The sequence below is a fragment of the Protomyctophum parallelum genome (genome assembly GCF_964188405.1).
Source record: "Protomyctophum parallelum genome assembly, chromosome: 12".
Lineage (NCBI taxonomy): Eukaryota > Metazoa > Chordata > Actinopteri > Myctophiformes > Myctophidae > Protomyctophum > Protomyctophum parallelum.
The window spans coordinates 49,010,965-49,032,362 of NC_139712.1; the positions used below are offsets into that span (position 1 = coordinate 49,010,965).

Consider the following 21,398-nt stretch of genomic DNA (forward strand, 5'->3'; position numbering starts at 1 on the left):
TCTACACACCATGTGCGATTTTCAGATTTTTAGCGGCGTTTCTCCATTGGTTTTCCGAAAAACACGTCCAGTGTGCAACCACCTTAATTCGCACGCACACACACACACACACACACACACACACACACACACACACACACACACACACACACACACACACACACACACACACACACACACACACACACACACACACACACACACACACACACACACACACACACACACACACACACACACACACACACACACACACACACACACACACACACACACACACACTCCTCTCTCTCTGTCGCTGTAATTAATTAGTCTCATGTCCAGCAGCTGTGCCTAGTTTCTCCCAGGCATCCACCGGGAGCTGCCTATGCCATAAAAAGCATCGGTGAGTTCAAGTCTAGCTAATTCTAAACACTGAGGGGGGAAAGTTATACTTTTTTTTGTTAGCTAGCACTCATCAGGTCAACTTGCGATGGGAACAACCCAGCAACACAGCTTATTTGGTGATGTATAATCCATTCTGACCTGAGATCAGATTCTAAAAATGTCAGTCGTTCTTCGATTTTTCAAAAATAGCAGACCTACAAGCTCGTATCGCGCCACTCGGTATGAGCTTGTAGATCTGCTATTTTTCAATAGCTAAAGCATGACATGATGCCAACACCAAAATGGGTGCCCGGTCAGAGTGGGATAAATAAGTCTAGAGAAAAGCTGGGGGCTGGAGAAAAGAAAAAACGCTTTGTTTTCTGACCTGCTTTTATTCTGACTTGAAGGATGGCAAATGTCTATTGTCATCATACAGTAAGTGGTAGAATATAAAGTAACAATGCTTTTCATTATTCAGACAGTGAATGAGTTACTTTGAACTTTGAACATCAACAGGAACATCAACATTGTCCCATGTCTGTTTTCTGGATTCCCAAAAGGGTCAGCCATGCGAGGCCTTACGCATTGCGTGCACTCTCGCTCACTCACTCACAATGCATCCAAGAACACATCCATTCCACGGCAGGCAGGAAGGCAGACAGACAGGCAGGAAGGCAGACAGACAGGCAGGAAGGCAGACAGACAGGCAGGAAGGCAGACAGACAGACATGATGAGTGTAGTTTTGGTCATAATCTCAAGCCACATTCAGTCACCTGAATTTTTTTGTCTAGTTTTAGTCGACTAAAATCATCCTTATCCCATTCTGACCGGGCACCCATTTTGGTGTCAGCATCATGTTATGCTTTACCTATTGAAAAATAGCAGATCTACAAGCTCATATCGCGCCACCGAGTGGCGCGATACGAGCTTGTAGGTCTGCTATTTTTTGAAAAATCGAAGAACGACTGACATTTTTAGAATCTGATCTCAGGTCAGAATGGGTTCATCAGACCAGTGTGTGTCCAGTGGAAAACCTCATATGAATCTGATCTCAGGTCAGAATGGGTTATTTTATGATTGTATGCTGAAAATAATGCTCACAACACCCAAACGCAACCAAACATAAAATGTCTTGTCTTAGTTCTACTGGATCTCTTCTCCAACATTTTAGTGGTTTTTATTCATTGACAATAATATTGTCAATGAATAAAAACCACTAAAATAAAAACTAAGCTATGATGACTAAAACTAAGACTTACTATATTATAGTAAGTCTTAGTTTTAGTCATCATAGCTTAGTTTTTATTTTTATTTTTATTTTTTGTTTGTGAAAAGGGTGGTCGACGAACATTTATTCGCGCAAGCTTTAGTCGACGGAGTTAAAGGTATATTCAGTGATTTCACTTAATTGAAAAATCACTTCTTTTTTTGGTTTTGTTACCTACTATAGAGTGTGCTGACCATATAAGGAGTTCCTCCCTGTCCCCAGTGAGCCCCTTCATGGGGTAAAAAAAAACGTAGGTTTCGTTTTTGGCTACTGTAGGTGGCCAAGTCTTCATCCAATCAGGATGAGAGGGGCCTTTACGCCAATCATGATCGAGCAGAGGCGGGCCTTGGTGTGCGTGCTGTTGGCGTGTTGCACTCCCCCCCCCGCTGTAGAGCGTGTGCACGTGCACATCTTGTTACCGGGGAGGACCGGGGGGTCTTCCAAACCATGGAATGCTCCTTTAACCCATTCTGACCGGGCACCCATTTTGGTGTCAGCATCATGTTATGCTTTAGCTATTGAAAAATAGCAGGTCTACAAGCTCATATCGCGCCACCGAGTGGCGCGATACGAGCTTGTAGGTCTGCTATTTTTGAAAAATCGAAGAGCGACTGACATTTTTGTCTCCACCAGGCCGAAGGCATGGGGGGAGAGTATGTTTTGCACTCCGTCCGTCCGTCCGTCCGTCCGTCCGTCCGTGTGTGTGTCCGTGAGCAGCTAATCTCGGCCACCGTTAACCCGGTCGATGCCAAATTTTGCACACACACTCCCTGGATGCCAACGATGAACCTCTGCCCCAAACTTTCCAGAACGGCCTGTTATAGCGCCACCAGGAGGCCGCTTTGTGCAAAACAAGTTTTTGCACAGTACACCTACAGATTTTGTCCAAACATTGCGCAAATTGGTACACAGTCTCTCTAGAGCCATTCAACGAAACGGGTCTTTCAGATTTCTCAGACTCCATCCTGATTTACTTTTGTTGCCCTTTTATCCAACCACCAGATGAAGGCAAGCTGCAATGTCCTACATTCCTATCCTGGTGGAGACCTGTGCCCAGAAGGGCACTTTTTCTAGTTATAATCTGATCTCAGGTCAGAATGGGTTTAACACCTTGTCCCGTGTGTTCTGTTTCTCCTCTGTCTTCGCAGACAGCACGGCCAGCATCATCGCGCGGCGCCGGCGCTACAACCACCTGAGCCAGGAGCTGTACCGGCTGCCCATCGTGGTGTGGGACGGCGGCGAGCCGTCGCTCAGCGGCACCAGCACGCTCACCCTGCGCGTGTGCCCGTGCCGCGGGAACCACCTGAGGGCGCGCACGTGCCAGGGCGAGGCCTTCCTGTCGTCGGCGGGCCTCAGCACGGGGGCCCTCATCGCCATCCTGCTGTGCATCGTCATCTTGCTGTGTAGGTGGCGTGATATTTATGTGGCATGTTGTGTGGTGGTGTGATGTCATTATCGGGGGGGGTGTCATAGACAAGGGGTTCTCAACCTGGGGGTCGTGACCCCTCAGGGGGGTGGGTCGCCAAATTATTTTGGGCGGTCCCCAGATTATTTAAAAAATAACTCCTGCACGATAAAGAACACCCTCTCGTGTAATATTGCTTAATTATATACCTCCCGTTTTTTTTTTTGGGGGGGGGGGGATGGAAGGTGGGTCTTTTCAGAGTAAAATCTGCCCATCTGCTTGGCACTCTAGTGCCTTTATTCTGAAGAACTCTGGCAGCAGCATAAGTGTTAAACAAGGTACATTGCACAGCGCTCCTCTATCAAAAGCATCCTCTTCAGCTGCGTGGATTCACCCAGCAGGTGCAAAATATGTTGTTTTTATTTTGTTCTTGCGTGTGTGTGTGTGTGTGTGTGTGTGTGTGTGTGTGTGTGTGTGTGTGTGTGTGTGTGTGTTTGTTTGTGTAACTTCTCGCTTGCGATTTGACAAGTTGAATTGTCTTGCAACTCAATCATCGGGCTGTCATCCAGACTGCAAGAGGGTGATTCCTACTGCTCAGAGTTTTCTCTGCAGAGTTCTATAAAACCATTTCACAGCGTCGCAAATCATTGGTCTGAACCAGGCTTAAGATCGACCCGCTGATCTTAACAGGCAATCGTGGAGCAATTTTGAAAGCCCAGTACAAAAATCATTCAGACCATCTTCTGTTATTTAGCTACTCTTTTTTTTTTTACAGTATTTTTGCTTTTCACCCCCTTTTCTCCCCAATGTAGTCATTGCGCCAATTCTTTCCTCCCCTGTTGTTGTCTCCACCAGGCCGAAGGCATGGGGGGAGAGTATGTTTTGCACTCCGTCCGTCCGTCCGTGTGTCCGTGTGTCCGTGTGTGTGTCCGTCCGTGTGTCCGTCCGTCCGTGTGTCCATGAGCAGCTAATCTCGGCCACCGTTAACCCGGTCGATGCCACATTTTGCACACACACTCCCTGGATGCCAACGATGAACCTCTGCCCCAAACTTTCCAGAACGGCCTGTTATAGCGCCACCAGGAGGCCGCTTTGTGCAAAACAAGTTTTCGCACAGTACACCTACAGATTTTGTCCAAACATCACGCAAATTGGTACACAGTCTCTCTAGAGCCATTCAACGAAACCGGTCTTTCAGATTTCTCAGACTCCATCCTGATTGGTTAAGATTGGCTTCCAAAGTTCACAGGAGTGCTCAGTTTCAAACAAAATGCTGCAAATCATGAACACATCGCGTGATTTCCGTGAAATTGTGCACCCACATTCCCACTAGGCCGAGGACGAAATGCCACATGAACAATTTCAACTCAGCCTCAAGGTGGCGCTATAACTGGCCGAAAAGTGTTTTTACCTCTAATTTACTTTTGTTGCCCTTTTATCCAACCACCAGATGAAGGCAAGCTGCAATGTCCTACATTCCTATCCTGGTGGAGACCTGTGCCCAGAAGGGCACTTTTTCTAGTTGTCACTGCTGTTGTATCCGAGTGATGAGCCCTCAGCGGGAGTCAATCATGCTCTGGTTTTGCTGGTTGGTTTGTGAACACCAGTGAATCATATGAGGAGAGCGGCACATTGGAAATAAACAATACATTTTGACCTGAGATCACATTCTAAAGATGTCTTCTACATCCTGACAGTTTTCTGAAAAAGCTTCTATGTTTCTATATCAGTCGTTCTTTGATTTCTCAAAAATAGCAGACCTACAAGCTCGTAGAGCGCCACTCTGTGGTGCGCTATGAGCTTGTAGATCTTCTATTTTTCAATAGCTATAAAGCATAAAATAATGCTAACACCAAAATGGGTCATACACGTTTATATAGGAATTAATAGCGGATTGAATTAGGGTGGGTGAAATAATGGGGAAAAATATTAAATACAAGTTATAGATCTATATTATAGCTTTTAAAAAGCACATCTCCTTCTTCTTTTTTTCATCAGGCACAAATGTGCCGCCTATTATGTGCCGGCAAAGGCAGCTAAAGTGAGAGACTAACTTAACTTAACCCTGCCGACGAGTCAAGTGCTGAATATGTCATAATGCAAAGGTTGCAACATGAGCAAGTGATGGAAGACGGAGGGCTTGCCGCTACCATGGATTCGGTCCTAGGTTACCACGTTGGTGAGAGAGCCAGTGGTAACAGGGCTGCTTTCACAGCGGGGCTGTTTGGTTCGTTTAAAACAAACCATGGTCCACTTATTACCCCTTTGGTTCGGCTGGTGTGAACGTGCATCTGATCAAAGAAACGAACCACGGTCCGCCAAAAGAAATGCCGAACTCGCTTCGCTTCCAAACGAACCGCGGTTCGTTTCCTGGTGTGAACGCATTCGGACCAAATATAGGAAGATGGCCAAAAATAGCCGTCGGGCGTCGGCAGTTGTGAGGTTGCATTAATTATTAGTTCTAAAAGCATGTCTTTTCTACGGGGATCACTATTGATATGACAGCTGTCAGCTGATTATAATATAGTAGACCACTAGACCCGCATCCTAGGAGGCGCAGCGCAAATGTAATGGCAGCGTACGAGGTTCACATGCGCAAAAATAACAGCAGTTGTGAGGTTGCATTAATTATTAGTTCTAAAAGCATGTGTTTTCTACGGGGATCACTATTGATATGACAGCTGTCAGTTGATTTTAACCCATTCTGACCGGGCACCCATTTTGGTGTCGGCATCATGTCATGCTTTAGCTATTTAAAAATAGCAGATCTACAAGCTCATATCGCGCCACCGAGTGGCGCGATACGAGCTTGTAGGTCTGCTATTTTTTGAAAAATCGAAGAACGACTGACATTTTTTTAATCTGATCTCAGGTCAGAATGGGTTATAATCAGACCAGTGTGTGTCCAGTGGAAAACCTCGTATGAATCTGATCTCAGGTCAGAATGGGTTAATAGTAGACCACTAGACCCGCATGAGGCGCAGTGCAAATTTAATGGCAGGGTTCACAATTCACATGCGCAAAAATAACAGAGTACAAGTTATCGACACGGAATGGTATGTACTAGGGGTGTAACGATTCATTTTAACCCATTCTGAACGGGCACCCATTTTGGTGTCGGCATCATGTTATGCTTTAGCTATTGAAAAATAGCAGATCTACAAGCTCATATCGCGCCACCGAGTGGCGCGATATGAGCTTGTAGGTCTGCTATTTTTTGAAAAATCGAAGAACGACTGACATTTCTAGAATCTGATCTCAGGTCAGAATGGGTTCATCAGACCAGTGTGTGTCCGGTGGAAACCTCGTATGAATCTGATCTCAGGTCAGAATGGGTTAACAGCAATACGATACCTCGATACATGGCTGACGATACATGGGCGATATTGGTTCATTATGGAGATACGATTCAATGATTTGAAATCGATACACTAACCATTTAAACATTTGACATTATTTTAAATTAAGTAAGTAATTAACCACCTCTTTTTCATTTTTCTTCAAAAAATAAATGCTAAATAACACACACAAAAATGCATTATTGATTCAATCGTTTAAATAGTATAGCAAAACGATTCGATACCGATTATTTCCATTGAAAAACGATACGATACATAGTCTGTTTTAATTTAGATATACTTTGATTCTTGAAATTAAAATAGATTTTTCGATGCAGTTACTATATTATCGTTACACCCCCTAGTATGTACGGTATGGTACAGGATGTAAGCTTGTAGATCTGTTTTTTTTTTAAGCATGCAACCACGCAACCTTATGACGAAGCCTACATCATGAATGCATGCGATGCATGCGACTTCATGCGAGAGAGAGAGAGGTTTCTTTCAACTCGCGTCCCCTCATGTGTGTGTGTGTGTGTGTGTGTGTGTGTGTGTGTGTGTGTGTGTGTGTGTGTAAAATAAGGAAAAAAATAAACAATTTGGTCTGTGCGGATCTATACATGGGATAACATTCAATATAATAACACATTTGGTTGGATGATGGATGGATGATTGATGTTTACACGCGGCGTGGGGTGGCGAAAAATCCCATCCGCGCATCTCTAACATTAAACCACTACCACTAACTACTTTTAAACCACAGCTAAATGAGACGAGACAACAGTATTGAGAAGGAATGCGTCAAGTGATGCCAAGAGACAGAAGACAACACATTATTTCCATGCAGATTGGGAGGATAATTACTTTTTTGTCATTTCGAATGAAAATATTTGTCTCATTAGCAACATAATTTATGCATAGCGATGGCAAAAGGAGAAAGTGGAATACCAAAAGAAAGAAAAAGACAATTTGAATGAACTGAAATATCTGCCATCAAACACCATCTGTTTCTTTGACTGGGGTTGTTAACCCATTCTGAGCGGGCACCCATTTTGGTGTTGGCATCATGTCGTGCTTTAGCTATTTAAAAATAGCAGATCTACAAGCTCATATCGCACCACCGAGTGGCGCGATACGAGCTTGTAGGTCTGCTATTCTTTGAAAAATCGAAGAACGACTGACATTTTTAGAATCTGGTCTCAGGTCAGAATGGGTTCCTCAGACCAGTGTGTGTCCAGTGGAAACCTCGTGTGAATCTGATCTCAGGTCAGAATGGGTTAAAGTTAATGCTACCAGTGCAACCTCATATTGAGTGTGGCACATTCTCGCCAGACGCAATAAATCATTTTTGGGATGGTGACATATTATTTAACCCATTTTGGACTGAGATCGATTTAAAAAAAAACAAGGCTTCTAAATCCTATTTTTGTGTTTCATGTTTCTACTGTATGTCAGTGGTTCTCAAACTATTTCATGTCCGCGACCCCAAAAATTATAAATTTGCCACTGACCCCCATCTGAAAATATGTTGTTCCAGGGACCCCCCAGAATCAAAGATTTGAGTTAAAAACGTTTGCGCTGAAAGAATATAATAAGTCAAAGATTTGTGCCACATTTTCACGATTTTTCAAAAATAGCAGACCTACAAGCTCGTAGCGCGGCACTCGGTGCCGTGCTATGAGCTTGTAGGTCTGCTATTGTTCAATAGCTAAAGTATAACATATTGCCCAAAATGGGTTAAGAGCGGCACTGAAACAGCCTTCCGTTCTCCAGCAGAATTGTGACACAGATGTGAGAGACTAACTTTGTATTTTCATCAGAATGGTGTTTGATGACAAACGTTCCAATGAAGACCGTGTGCTCCGTTTCTCACAAATGTTTTCAAGTTCTTAACCCATTCTGACCTGAGATCAGATTCATACGAGGTTTCCACTGGGACACACACTGGTCTGATGAACCCATTCTGACCTGAGATCAGATTCATACGAGGTTTCCACTGGACACACACTGGTCTGATGAACCCATTCTGACCTGAGATCAGATTCTAAAAATGTCAGTCGTTCTTCGATTTTTCAAAAATAGCAGACCTACAAGCTCGTATCGCGCCACTCTGTGGCGCGATATGAGCTTGTAGATCTGCTACTTTTCAATAGCTAAAGCATAACATGATGCTGACACCAAAATGGGTGCCCGGTCACAGAATGGGTTAAGTACTGCTCAGCAGTGACTACCATGTTGACCTTTTGAGATAAAGGGCTCAATTTTTGTCGCCGCCGTTTCCCGCGACGCGCCCCGCAATATTCAGCCTCTGCGAGTATAGGAACTTGCTCTGTCCCCATTTTTGGGGGCGGGAACCCCTTTTGGTGCATTATGTTATGCTTTAGCTATTGAAAAATAGCAGATCTACAAGCTCATAGCGTGTAGGTCTGCTATTTTTTTGAAAAATCGAAGAACCACTGACATAGAAACATGGCTTTTTCAGAAAACTGTCAGGAAGTAGAAGACATTTTTTTAATCTGATCTCAGGTCAAAATGGTTTAAAGAGGTATTAAATGCCTGTGTGGTGACCATCGCATCACATTGAACGACCTCCCTTGAATATCTGAAAGGCTTTCAGATGGTGTGTCGATGCGTGTCAACAGGTCATCTTTAGCAGACGTACGGAGATGGACTGCAGTGTTCTCGGTCAGAGCAGATATCTCCTCTTTGCAGGATGAAGTGTGTATTATAGCGTGCCTCCTTCAGGCTCATCCATAGTCTGGATTTCCGGTGGTAGGAAGGGAAGTGTAGGACACTTAGTATAGACACAAAGTATAGACACTTCCCTTAATCTATCTTAATGATAGAAGGTAGAAACATGGCTTTTTCAGAATACAGTCAAGAATTTTTTTTAATCTGATCTCAGGTCAGAATGGGTTAATGGTATTTTGGTCCCACTATCTATTCTGCCGACACCGGTATTTGTGCCTAGAGGCGTGGTCATGGGCGTGGTCATGGGCGTGGTCATGGGCGTGGTCATGGGCGTGGTCATGGGCGTGGTCATGGGCGTGTTGGCACGCTTTCCCCTAAATTGCAATTTTGGGACACATACATTTGGGAAGGCGATAGTGGAGTTTAAAAGCACCCGTAAGCAGTGCCACATTAGTTTGGTACAGTAGAGCGAGGCACGGCGCACACGCCTCAATGGAGATGCCCAGGCACAGAGTCAGGCTGCCTCATCTCTCCTTATTCTCCTTTTGCATCTCTTTGTAATTGTCCTATATAAATCAGCAGAAGTGAGTGCCTGCAGTGCCACTTCCTTGTGTCCATTGTGTTTATATAATTGTATAGTTAAATAAGTTATTTGTGCCATGAGGCATTGTGCGGCGTGCGCGATTCCATTTGCTTGTTTAGTTCATCACCCCATAGCGCAGCAAATGGGGTTCAATCTGATTTACCGAACTTTCCTTTTTCGCTTCATACCGTTCTGTAGAGATGGCCTACACGCACGATCTATATACCAAACGAAAGCCCTAATGTCATAGTTTACATAGAAACTTTAAAAAAATGGGCGAGATTTGAGCGAGTTGTGACCTTAGAGTATATATATTTATAGAGAAGGCACCCAGAGGAAATCTTGAGGCGAAATGGACATAGTGGCCGAATGAAGGTATTGCAGCCTGGCCCCAAACACATGAACAGCGCTGTCCGTTGACTATCATTGTACACGTTCACGACGGACGACGCTCGTGCGCGTTCAACGGCAGCACGTTCATGTGTTTGGGGGCCACTCACCATTGCAATCCGTCCCAGAATGCACTCTGTTCCTACCAGGAAGGAGGAGTGAATCCGCCTCATGCGCTTTTGAGCAACTCAATGCAAGTGGATGGGAGGAGAACTCGGGTGTCTTCTCTATAGATATATATACTCTATGGTTGTGACTCAATGAAAAGACGAGTGTTCTTTGCTCTGTGCGGGGGTGGGAAAAGAGAAAAACGGCACGGGGAGGTGGTGGTGGTGGGGGGTGGGGGGGGGGGTTGCGGAGCAGAGGGTGCATCACAAGTGAGACTTCAAGGCACTTGCAGCAGATCTTGTCAGCCTTGGTAATTGTCCAAGCTTTAGAGAGAGCACAAGGTCCATTACATTAGCAGCTCTATCCCATTCTGAACGTGAACCCATTTTGGTGTCAGCATCATGTCATGCTTTAGCTATTTAAAAATAGCAGATCTACAAGCTCATATCGCGCCACCGAGTGGCGCGCTACGAGCTTGTAGGTCTGCTATTTTTGAAAAATCGAAGAACGACTGACATTTTTAGAATCTGATCTCAGGTCAGAATGGGTTAATCAGACCAGTGTATGTGTCCAGTGGAAACCTCGTATGAATCTGATCTCAAGTCAGAATGGGCTATGGGTGTATAGGAGGAGAATGCAGTAAGGAGAGGTCGAATGGAAGAAGAGAAGTAACTTGAAGATATATATCTGCAGGCGCTGTGTAGGTTTTAGTCACCCAGTATAGAATGACAGGAGTGTCATATTCTGGGAAGGAGCCGATAAGTGAATTCAAGCTCTTCAAAGAAGCCCCCCGAGTGGGCCTGGGGGATGATAGACCACAGTGATGGAAAGAGTATTGAGACAGTATGAAGTTAAATAGTGGAAAGTGGAAGATGAGAAAGATTACAGAACATAGAAATTGTACTTGAGGCCCGGACTTGCAGTGGAGATATTGCTGCCGCTGTCCAGAAAACAATGTGGTTTAAACCGATCCAACATATAGCAATCCTTATGAAGCCAGGTTAACCCATTCTGAACGGGCACCCATTTTGGTGTCAGCATCATGTCGTGCTTTAGCTATTGAAAAATAGCAGATCTACAAGCTCATATCGCGCCACCGAGTGGCGCGATACGAGCTTGTAGGTCTGCTATTTTAGAAAAAAATCGAAGAACGACTGACATTTTTAGAATCTGATCTCAGGTCAGAATGGGCAGAATGGGCTTCTTTGAAGAGCTTGAATTCACTTATCAGCTCCTTCCCAGAAAATGACACTCCTGGTCGTCAGACCAGCGTGTGTCCAGTGGAAACCTCGTATGAATCTGATCTCAGGTCAGAATGGGTTAAATAAATAAATAAATAGATACATGCATTGCAATTACTTTTCCAAAACGGTTACCATATTATGGCAACATGAAAACCCTACATATTCCATGTAAAATACTACAATGTCCCAGACAGTATGTTGCAAGGCAATTTCCGAATGATATGCAATATTTATCTTGTTTAAAGTAATTTAAAAAATGCAACGTGGACATGAACCAAAAAGAGTGCTCCATTTCCCCTGCCATCCTAGTGTAACAGTGTTATATAATTACACAAAATATGACACAAAGAAGTGCTTCTACCTGACTTAATTCTCCATGGTTCATGTGTATAGGAATACATGGTGCATTAGAGGTCACAGCTCCTTTAATAATGGAAATGAGAGAGAGAGAGAGATAGAGAGAGAGAGAGAGAGAGAGAGAGAGAGAGAGAGAGAGAGAGATCTGGACGAAGCAAGCACAGAGAGAGTGTGAGACAGAGAAAGGAAGCGTTACGTTAAGTTGTGCAAGGAAGGGAGGGAGTTGGAAAAAGCCGCGTCAGGGAGAACGATCAGAACATTGCCCTCCATGTCAGATGCATCACATCACTCACATGGACGCGGCCTGGAGAGGTTCACATTCAGCAGTATCTTTGCTGTCATCTTGACTTGTTTCCCATTGATTGCTTTTTTTGTATCTCTTGCTGTTGGAAGATCCTCGGTTCTGGAAAGTTTCCTTGAACAGAACCACAGTGAGCAGTGTATCCCTATAAAGAAATGTGTGTGGAAAGAGTGTGTGTGTATGTTATTTCTTTGTTTTAATTAGGTGTCTCCACGCTCCACAGCATGTCACAGGATCGCAAAGGGAATTTCATGAAATGAAACAAGGCAATACCAACAAAGAACTAAGGCTCAAGGCAACATTGCATGTAGCCTACACAGCATGAAAGGTCTTAACCTCTACATACTAGGGCTGTCCCCGACTAAGGATTTGTATAGTCGACTGATAGATGAATACATTTGCTGTTAGTCGACTAATAGTCAACTTTTTTGCCCCAATTTTTTTTATATAAAAATACAATATTTACAAAAATATACAAAAATATTGTATTATTCCACTAGGTCTGTGGGGGACATAAACACATTTGAACATTCTGACTGTTCAAATCTTTCTTTTTAACAACTGAGAGGCTTGTCATTAGCCAGATTGAGCACAGCAGGTGAGATTGAGATTCTGGAGTCTATCAGACCAGCGCACTGTGCGATTCAAGTCACAGGCAGTGGCACATTGCCACACAGGCAGACACACTCCAGATGCACATTGGAGATTTGAACATTTTTCTCTTTTTTTTTTTTTTTGATGAACATCGACTAAGAGGTGGTCAGTCCACTGAGACCCGTTCCGATCGATTAGTCGACTATTCGACTAATCGAGGTCAGCCCTAGTACATACATATAATTCTCTTCTCTCTCTCTCTCTCTCTCTATCTCGTTCCCCCAATTGAGTCCCTTTATCACTGTCCCATACAGAGTCGAACACTCAGTTCACACAGGTGTGATTTTTACTTGCCAATTGGTGTTTGAACATTGAAACCCCCCAGTGTAATCTATCTTATGTCATAAAATAGTGTCTTGCATCTGCTGAACACATTACTTGTGCATGTAGTAATTACCTCTGCACACAGCGTATAGTAATGCATTATAGATGCAGGGTAAATGCACTGTAAGACGCTGGCCTCTGCAGTGTATAATTTCGTGTACTATACACCAGTGGTTCCAATTTAGGGGTCCTTGACATGACAAAGTTTGGGAACCACTATACACCGCCAAATGCAGCATTATACAGAACCAAAGCAGAGTGTGAGGATGGAGGACTTGGAGTACAGTGATTGCCACTGTATGCTGCCACTGTGTGCCATATGGTCTTCCTCTCAAGTGTCAACGTTTTGGCTGAATGTGATGCAACGTTCCACCAGATCCAAAGACACTAATGAGCGCGTTCTCATCAGCGTGCTGCCAGTGCTGCATTTCGATAACCGCCGTTGCTGTGAATGCCAAGAACAGCGAATGTGTGTATCGCTGATTTACGACTTCTCAATGCTCGGTTAGCTTTGGTGTCCTGGCGGAAAGCGTGATGAATATGCGCATAAAATAAAGAGCGGGCGGATGCAGTGCCCCGCTCGTTTAGCATAGCTGTTTACGAAGCGCAGCATGTTAATCTGTTATGTTGCTGTGAATTAGCAAACAAACCCAGGCACATGCAGCGGAGTGGCATTAGCATACCATCATCCCGGGCATTGCAGCCACGTTCACTTCACTGACATTATGATGCAGCGTTGCTCAGCTAAGCGTTTTGTTGTTGTCGTTTTCATTACAGAGGTTTACAGAAGCCCCTTGTTCTCCTCTCTCTCTCTCTCTCTCTCTCTCATATTGTCATTGACATTTCATTTGTTTTTACTGAACTACAAACGTGTTTTGTTCATTGAAGATTATGGCAATTATCTGGAATCGCATATTTTGTTTACAGCTACGTATGTTCTGTTTTGCAATACTGGTGGTTATACAGCAACAGCAGTGTGTGTGTGTGTGTGTGTGTGTGTGTGTGTGTGTGTGTGTGTGTGTGTGTGTGTGTGTGTGTGTGTGTGTGTGTGTGTGTGCGTGCGTGCGTGCGTGCGTGTGTGTGCTATATAACTGTGTGTGTATGATAACTTCATCCACTCATTGGGCTGTATTTTGCGTGTCTTAAGTACCAGGTCTTATTCCCTAACTTGAGTAAACTAAAGACCTGGAGGCGTGATCGATGCCATTTGGCTATTCTGAGTGGCCAAAGAGCATTGACCACGCCTCCAGGTCTTTAGTTTACTCAAGTTAGGGAATAAGACCTGGTACTTAAGACACACAAAATACAGCCCATTGTGTGCTGTCTCTTGTCTCATTGTGTGCTGTCTCTGGTCTCATTGTGTGCTGTCTCTGGTCTCATTGTGTGCTGTCTCTGGTCTCATTGTGTGCTGTCTCTGGTCTCATTGTGTGCTGTCTCTGGTCTCATTGTGTGCTGTCTCTTGTCTCATTGTGTGCTGTCTCTTGTCTCATTGTGTGCTGTCTCTTGTCTCATTGTGTGCTGTCTCTGGTCTCATTGTGTGCTGTCTCTGGTCTCATTGTGTGCTGTCTCTGGTCTCATTCTGTGCTGTCTCTGGTCTCATTGTGTGCTGTCTCTTGTCTCATTGTGTGCTGTCTCTGGTCTCATTGTGTGCTGTCTCTGGTCTCATTGTGTGCTGTCTCTTGTCTCATTGTGTGCTGTCTCTTGTCTCATTGTGTGCTGTCTCTTGTCTCATTGTGTGCTGTCTCTGGTCTCATTGTGTGCTGTCTCTGGTCTCACTGTGTGCTGTCTCTGGTCTCATTGTGTGCTGTCTCTTGTCTCATTGTGTGCTGTCTCTTGTCTCATTGTGTGCTGTCTCTTGTCTCATTGTGTGCTGTCTCTAGTCTCATTGTGTGCTGTCTCGGGTCTCATTGTGTGCTGTCTCTGGTCTCATTGTGTGCTGTCTCTTGTCTCATTCTGTGCTGTCTCTTGTCTCATTGTGTGCTGTCTCTGGTCTCATTGTGTGCTGTCTCTTGTCTCATTGTGTGCTGTCTCTGGTCTCATTGTGTGCTGTCTCTGGTCTCATTGTGTGCTGTCTCTGGTCTCATTGTGTGCTGTCTCTGGTCTCATTGTGTGCTGTCTCTTGTCTCATTGTGTGCTGTCTCTGGTCTCATTGTGTGCTGTCTCTGGTCTCATTGTGTGCTGTCTCTGGTCTCATTGTGTGCTGTCTCTGGTCTCATTGTGTGCTGTCTCTGGTCTCATTGTGTGCTGTCTCTGGTCTCATTGTGTGCTGTCTCTTGTCTCATTGTGTGCTGTCTCTGGTCTCATTGTGTGCTGTCTCTGGTCTCATTGTGTGCTGTCTCTGGTCTCATTGTGTGCTGTCTCTGGTCTCATTGTGTGCTGTCTCTGGTCTCATTGTGTGCTGTCTCTTGTCTCATTGTGTGCTGTCTCTTGTCTCATTGTGTGCTGTCTCTGGTCTCATTGTGTGCTGTCTCTGGTCTCATTGTGTGCTGTAGTGTCTCTTGTCTCATTGTGTGCTGTCTCTGGTCTCATTGTGTGCTGTCTCTGGTCTCATTGTGTGCTGTCTCTGGTCTCATTGTGTGCTGTCTCTGGTCTCATTGTGTGCTGTCTCTGGTCTCATTGTGTGCTGTCTCTTGTCTCATTGTGTGCTGTCTCTGGTCTCATTGTGTGCTGTCTCTTGTCTCATTGTGTGCTGTCTCTGGTCTCATTGTGTGCTGTCTCTGGTCTCATTGTGTGCTGTCTCTTGTCTCATTGTGTGCTGTCTCTGGTCTCATTGTGTGCTGTCTCTTGTCTCATTGTGTGCTGTCTCTGGTCTCATTGTGTGCTGTCTCTGGTCTCATTGTGTGCTGTCTCTGGTCTCATTGTGTGCTGTCTCTGGTCTCATTGTGTGCTGTCTCTTGTCTCATTGTATAGCTGTCTCTTGTCTCATTGTGTGCTGTCTCTGGTCTCATTGTGTGCTGTCTCTGGTCTCATTGTGTGCTGTCTCTGGTCTCATTGTGTGCTGTCTCTGGTCTCATTGTGTGCTGTCTCTGGTCTCATTGTGTGCTGTCTCTGGTCTCATTGTGTGCTGTCTTTGGTCTCATTGTGTGCTGTCTCTGGTCTCATTGTGTGCTGTCTCTTGTCTCATTGTGTGCTGTCTCTGGTCTCATTGTGTGCTGTCTCTGGTCTCATTGTGTGCTGTCTCTGGTCTCATTGTGTGCTGTCTCTTGTCTCATTGTGTGCTGTCTCTGGTCTCATTGTGTGCTGTCTCTGGTCTCATTGTGTGCTGTCTCTGGTCTCATTGTGTGCTGTCTCTTGTCTCATTGTGTGCTGTCTCTGGTCTCATTGTGTGCTGTCTCTGGTCTCATTGTGTGCTGTCTCTGGTCTCATTGTGTGCTGTCTCTGGTCTCATTGTGTGCTGTCTCTGGTCTCATTGTGTGCTGTCTCTTGTCTCATTGTGTCCTGTCTCTGGTCTCATTGTGTGCTGTCTCTTGTCTCATTGTGTGCTGTCTCTTGTCTCATTGTGTGCTGTCTCTGGTCTCATTGTGTGCTGTCTCTGGTCTCATTGTGTGCTGTCTCTGGTCTCATTGTGTGCTGTCTCTGGTCTCATTGTGTGCTGTCTCTGGTCTCATTGTGTGCTGTCTCTGGTCTCATTGTGTGCTGTCTCTGGTCTCATTCTGTGCTGTCTCTTGTCTCATTGTGTGCTGTCTCTTGTCTCATTGTGTGCTGTCTCTGGTCTCATTGTGTGCTGTCTCTGGTCTCATTGTGTTCTGTCTCTGGTCTCATTGTGTTCTGTCTCTGGTCTCATTGTGTGCTGTCTCTTGTCTCTTGTCTCATTGTGTGCTGTCTCTTGTCTCTTGTCTCATTGTGTGCTGTCTCTTGTCTCTTGTCTCATTGTGTGCTGTCTCTGGTCTGTCTCTTGTCTCATTGTGTGCTGTCTCATGTCTCATTCTGTGCTGTCTCTGGTCTCATTGTGTGCTGTCTCTTGTCTCTTGTGTCATTGTGTGCTGTCTCTTGTCTCTTGTCTCATTGTGTGCTGTCTCTGGTCTGTCTCTTGTCTCATTGTGTGCTGTCTCTGGTCTCATTGTGTGCTGTCTCTGGTCTCATTGTGTGCTGTCTCTGGTCTCATTGTGTGCTGTCTCTTGTCTCTTGTCTCTTGTCTCTTGCAGCCATCGTGGTCCTCTTCATCACGCTGCGGCGGGGCAGGAAGGAGCCCCTCATCGTCTCCGAGGAGGACGTGCGGGAGAACGTGGTGACGTACGACGACGAAGGCGGCGGCGAGGAGGACACGGAGGCCTTCGACATCGTGGCGCTGCGCAACCCCTCGGGCGCCGCCGGCGCGGTGGACCAGCTCAAGTTCCGGCGGGACGTGCGCCCGGCGGACGCCAGGCGGCACCGGTGCGGCGCCGGCGGCCCTCGCCCTCCGCCACCCCTGCAGTATGGCGCCGCCACCCCGCGCAGAGGCCACCCCGGCAGCCCCCCCTCCTCCTCCTCCTCCTGCGCGGTGCCGGCGGAGGACGGCGAGCTGGCGCTGGACCAGGTCGACGTGCGCGAGTTCGTGGAGCAGAGACTGGCGGAGGCGGACGCCGACACGAGCGGGCCGCCCTACGACTCACTACAGACCTACGCCTACGAGGGCCAGGGCTCGCCGGCGGGCTCCGTCAGCTCCTTGGACTCGCCGGGAACGTCGGAGCAGCGGCCGGAGGAGCAGCAGCACTCAGAGCAGGATTACACCTTCCTGGACGACTGGGGGCCACAGTTCCAGAAACTGGCGGAACTTTACAGGGTGGAGAACGAGGCGGACTCGGACGTGACGACCAATAGTCTGGCAACAGACTCCTCCCCCTGAGCCTGTGATTGGACTCGTGACTGGATTCCCCACCCCCACCCAGCCCCCCAACCGCCTTTTACCCTTTTATGCCGTTCAAAACCAAAACCCAGTTTTATTTTAAAAGAAAAGAACACAAAAACCTGGGGAAAATATCTTTTTTCGTCAAGTTTACATGAAACCATACAAAAGAGGAACAGAGATGCTATGGTTGTTGTACTGCTGACCAGACAGACCGTTTTTTTCTTCTTTCTTATTTTTCTCCATGTCGTCCCTTTGGATCGTGGGTCGTTCATTCTGGAAGTATTCGACTGAATTTGGGGGAAGGGAGACACAACTATAAGGGAAAAAGGAAATGGTATTTTCCTTGGTGTATATTTTTTATTGCTCAATAAAGTCCTGAGTGGATATTATGTGGTACAGAGTGAGCACCTTTCTTCCATTGAGCTTTGGATATACAGGTATAAATATGGATATACAGGTATAAATATGGATATACAGGTATAAAGCTGGGATAATGTTCCCTGGAAAGATCTGGAGCACAAATTCACCTTAAAGGACAACTTTAGTTTTTTTCAACCAAGGTTCATGTTTTAGGTTGTTATTAGAGAAAGTAAAAGATGAGTGTTATTTTTTTTTCATTTGCTGCTTTCTTTCGTTTTAGGGATTTTAGCAGTTTTTGACAGGGGGGCGGGGGCATTCAAGCATGGGGCTAAATATGTATTTTTTTACAAAATATTATGGCGATTTATTATTTTATTATTTACTATAGTCCTAATAAACCCCAGGAAATTACATCTGGCCACAGAAGATCACAGGATCTATTGAATGTGAAGGAGGCCTACTGGGGGGAAGCCACACTGTGTCATAGACTCAATATGCAGTTTAACACGTTCAGTATAGGCTCAATATGTCAGTTTGTCATATTCAATAGATCCCGTGATCTTTTGTGGCCAGGTGTAATTTCTTCGGGTCTAGTAGGACTATAGTAAATAAAAAAATAAATCGCCATAATATTTTGTAAAAAAATACATATTTAGCCCCATGCTCGAATGCCCCCGCCCCCCTGTCAAAAACAGCAAAAATCCCTAAAACGCAGCAAATGAAAAAAAAATAACACTCATCTTTTACTTTCTCTAATAATAACCTAAAACATGAACCTTGGTTGAAAAAAACTAAAGTTGTCCTTTAATGTAGCTGAGATCGGTAGAAACAGCAGCTGGCAGAGTCACATATAGGAATGTAGGCTCGTTCATATTCATCATACGGTTGCAAATCCTCACGAGTCAGGACTAAATTTAACATAATAATTATATGATGAATCATTTAAAGCGTATTTTACATACAACACATATCTTGTTTTGATATCTTATTTGCAATTCCTTATCACAGTGCAAGACAGCTGACAATTACACGTTCTCCCTGCGTTCCCTGGCAGCACGGGAAGACTTCTCCCCGGACCCCGACCGACACGGCACATATACTAAAGTAATTTGCAAAGTTAATGTGCTAAAGAAACAGCAGGATAACATCGGAACGATTATCTGTCTATATCAGCAAGGACGGGAGGCACACGGACACGGGCAAGACGTCTCCCCGACACGCTGCATACTAACGTTATTAACAGCAGGATAACATCGGAACCATTATCTATGTATATCAGCAACACACGGATGTTTGTCTTGCAATGACGGGTCGCATGTGCGCAGAGATGGGCAAAATACAAATACTGGGTCAAAAAATCTATCTAAATACAAAATACAAAATACATCTTCCATCCCCATCGAAATACAAATTACAAAATACAAAAAAGTATTTCAAATACGTATTTCAAATACATGTATTTCAAATACTGCCCATCTCTGATGGGCAAAATATATTGAAAATGTATTTTGATACAAAATACAAATACTGGGTCAAAAAATGTATTTAAATACAAAATACATCTCATTTCTTCCATCTCAGCGAAATACAAATTACAAAATACAAAAAAGTATTTCAAATACTGCCCATCTCTGCATGTGCGTGCGTGCATGCGACCCGTGCGTGCGTGTGTGTGTGTGTGTGTGTGTGTGTGTGTGTGTGTGTGTGTGTGTGTGTGTGTGTGTGACAGAGAGTATTTATGTGAGTCACGGCCAAGCTACACCAGGCAATTTTGCGTGCGTAACTGCGTATGCGTTTACTGTGTGCGTACAGTGCGTTTGGATAGGACCAATATAATTATGTCAAATGGATACCAGCTACACCAGACGCACGGATACCGCATCCTACGCGTAGGCCTACTCTAAAAATAGGATCGGTTCTAATTTTTTTACGTGCGTATGTATGCCCCCATGCGCGCGTATCTATATATCCTCCCGGAAGGAGGCTTAGATAGCATTTGACACAGACTTATAGCATGTTATGTAGACAGCACTATAATTGCATTGTATGTAGTCATAGCACGCCATAGTACATATGTATAGCATAGTAGTAAATATATATAGTTTATATGTATAGTCTCATAATATAGATATTCCACTGTTACTTTCTTAGCTTACGCATGTTTCATGATAAATGTTTTCATGTGATGTATTCCCATGCTTTTGTTCTTGCTTATTGTAAGTCGCTCTGGATTAAGAGCGTCTGCTAAATGCCTAAATTGTAAATTGTAAATTGAAGGTCCCGCACAAATCTGCCGCGCGTCTGACAGATCGATGTAGCCATGAAGGGCATTTGGCTTACGCACGCACGGTCCGCGCGTTTAGAGTAAACGCGCGAGAAAAGCCTGGTGTAGCTTCATGGCCGTGAGTCCCAGGAATACACAGATCCCCCCCCAGGGAATGCTTCACAATTCCCTCCCAATCAATAATATGATCTATTACATCTCATTACCCACACTGTACCCATAATCTGCCGTTCATATAAGAGCGGGTAAGGACTAGGTAATATCAGTTTGAATGACAGTTACAAAGCTTGGTAGAGGGCATTAACCCGTTAAACTGGGAAAGCATCAGTGGCGTGCACAGACATTTAGAGGGGCAGGTGCTCAAGTGCAAAAAAGGGCACCTTGTGCAGCGCATTTTGGGGCGGGAACCCATTTTGGTGCTTTAGCAGATCTACAAGCTCATAGCGCGCCACCGAGTGGCGCGCTACGAGCTTGTAGGTCTGCTATTTTTCTTTAATCGAAGAACCACTGACATAGAAACATAGCTTTAGATTGTGGGGGCCTACATAATATAGTAGAAGCGTTTTTTTATCAAGATTTGATCAATGTCACCGCATGGTCCACACACTACAAATTAAGAAAAAAAAGATTTTTTTTCTTTTTTTTAAGAGCACATTGCCAAAAAGGGCAGGGGGTTCTCTAGCACCCCCTAGTGTCTATCTGTGCACGCCACTGGAAAGCATCTATATAGCTTGAGATTTTAGCTATGAGTGTGTGTGCTACGATGTTTCAGAAATAGCAGATATACAAGCTCATAGAGTGTCAATTCGTGCCACACTATATGAGCTTGTAGATCTGCTGTTGAATGTGAAAATCTTTGATTATATATCTTTTAAAGCGCAACATTTTTTAACTAAA

At 44.8% G+C, this 21,398-nt stretch overlaps 1 protein-coding gene across 1 annotated transcript in view; it reads left to right on the forward strand.

Moving 5' to 3' along the window:
- LOC310867695 (cadherin-18-like) overlaps positions 1–17,854 on the forward strand; it is a gene marked incomplete at both ends in the record, with an annotated part of 792,291 nt that extends 774,437 nt beyond the window's left edge. The window contains 2 exon segments of the mRNA XM_083777814.1: positions 2,783–3,037; positions 17,175–17,854. Of these exon segments, the coding sequence (XP_083633940.1) occupies positions 2,783–3,037; positions 17,175–17,854 (935 nt within the window).
- Between the last annotated feature and the right edge of the window lie 3,544 nt (positions 17,855–21,398).